The 1,355-nt window shown below is 46.8% G+C and overlaps 1 protein-coding gene across 1 annotated transcript in view; it reads right to left on the bottom strand.

Moving 5' to 3' along the window:
- Positions 1-992, bottom strand: part of AADACL3 (arylacetamide deacetylase-like 3) — a 16,117-nt gene extending 15,125 nt beyond the window's left edge. Inside the window, exons 1-2 of the mRNA XM_006866422.1 lie at positions 984-992; positions 580-796 (exon numbers count right to left, since the gene is read on the bottom strand). Coding sequence (XP_006866484.1) covers positions 580-796; positions 984-992 — 226 coding nt within the window. The remainder of the gene's footprint in view (positions 1-579; positions 797-983) is intronic.
- Positions 993-1,355: the final 363 nt, after the last annotated feature.

A 1,355-nucleotide genomic window follows, 5' to 3' on the forward strand; every position in this document is an offset into this window, starting at 1 on the left:
CCTGTGCAGGGTTTCTGAGGCTGTAAATCTTTATGGGAGCAGAACGCTTCATCTTTCTCCTGCGGAATAGCTGGTAGGTAGTTTCAAACTGCTGAGGTTAGCAGCCTGATTTGTAATCACTAAGCTACCAGATATATATATTATGTTCTTGCTGAGATATCTCTGTCAGCAGATATCTGATAGCGAGTCTGATGGCTCACTATTTAAGCACTTGGCAGCTAACCAAAAGGTTGATGGTTCAAACCTATGAGCTGCTCTGTAGGAGAAAGGTGTGGCCATCTGTTGCCGTAAAGATTACAGTCTTGGGTTACAGTTCTATTCTAGCCTAGCGTCACTGTGAGGTGAAATCAACTTGACAGACTGGGTTTTTGGGTTTTGTATATATCACCTTACTTCAAAAAAGAGATCGATATGTTTCACATTTTTGCCATTAGAATGATCTGAGACGCATTAACTGTGTGAGTGATCTCTAGCCATAAGAGTGACTTTCAACACCAGGAAGATGCTGGGATTCTATTCTATTACACAGCCTCATGATAGAAGGTGGAGGTCACCACTATAGAGGTGGGGTGCTCTTACTCAGGCTCCCCACGATTGCCCCACCGCCGTGGTAGAACACGATGCCAGGCCTCGGAGTCAAGGAGGACGCCTTTGGCTGGTACAGCTTCACAGGGATTGTCCCGAAGCGGAGGTCTGTAACCACAACAGCTGGGTCCTTCTTTAGCGGCGGCAGATCATGCATGAAGCGGACAAATTCGGGCATAGAGCAGATTCTTAGTGTCTCAAAAATCTTCCCCTGTTGGAGAGAGAAGAAGTAACGTCAGGAGAATGGGTTCAATGCACAATGTCTTCCACATCCTTCTTGCACATCCACCCTCTACTGACTGACTAGAGGGCTTGTTTTCAATGACCAGATTAAGCCCTGCTTAATACCCGCTAGTGCTTCCGTCACGATGACATGAAATCCACCTGGCACCTGGCACCTGGCCCATGACCCCAACTCTGACCCCTGTCATCCCATCTGTCCTGACACATTCCACCTCAGCCATACAAGCCAGGCTTCTGGACACTTGTCATAGGTCCCTCTCTCTGGAGTGTGCCATATTCCACCCTATCTTCATGTGGCTCCTGATCTACTTTGAGACCAGGTCTTGACGTCTCCTCCCTGAAGCCTTTCTGGTCAACGTGGCTACTCCCCAGTACTCTTTACTGTGCTTACTACAGAGCGCTTAGATACCCAAATAGAGGCAATGGCTGCACAGCACTGTAAATGCATGAAATGTCACCGGATTATACACTTTAAAATGGGTAATGCTATGTGAACTTCATCTCACTAAGAATATATGTGTACATAT

Source organism: Chrysochloris asiatica, unplaced genomic scaffold (assembly GCF_000296735.1).
Source record: "Chrysochloris asiatica unplaced genomic scaffold, ChrAsi1.0 scaffold00090, whole genome shotgun sequence".
Taxonomy (NCBI): Eukaryota; Metazoa; Chordata; class Mammalia; order Afrosoricida; family Chrysochloridae; genus Chrysochloris; species Chrysochloris asiatica.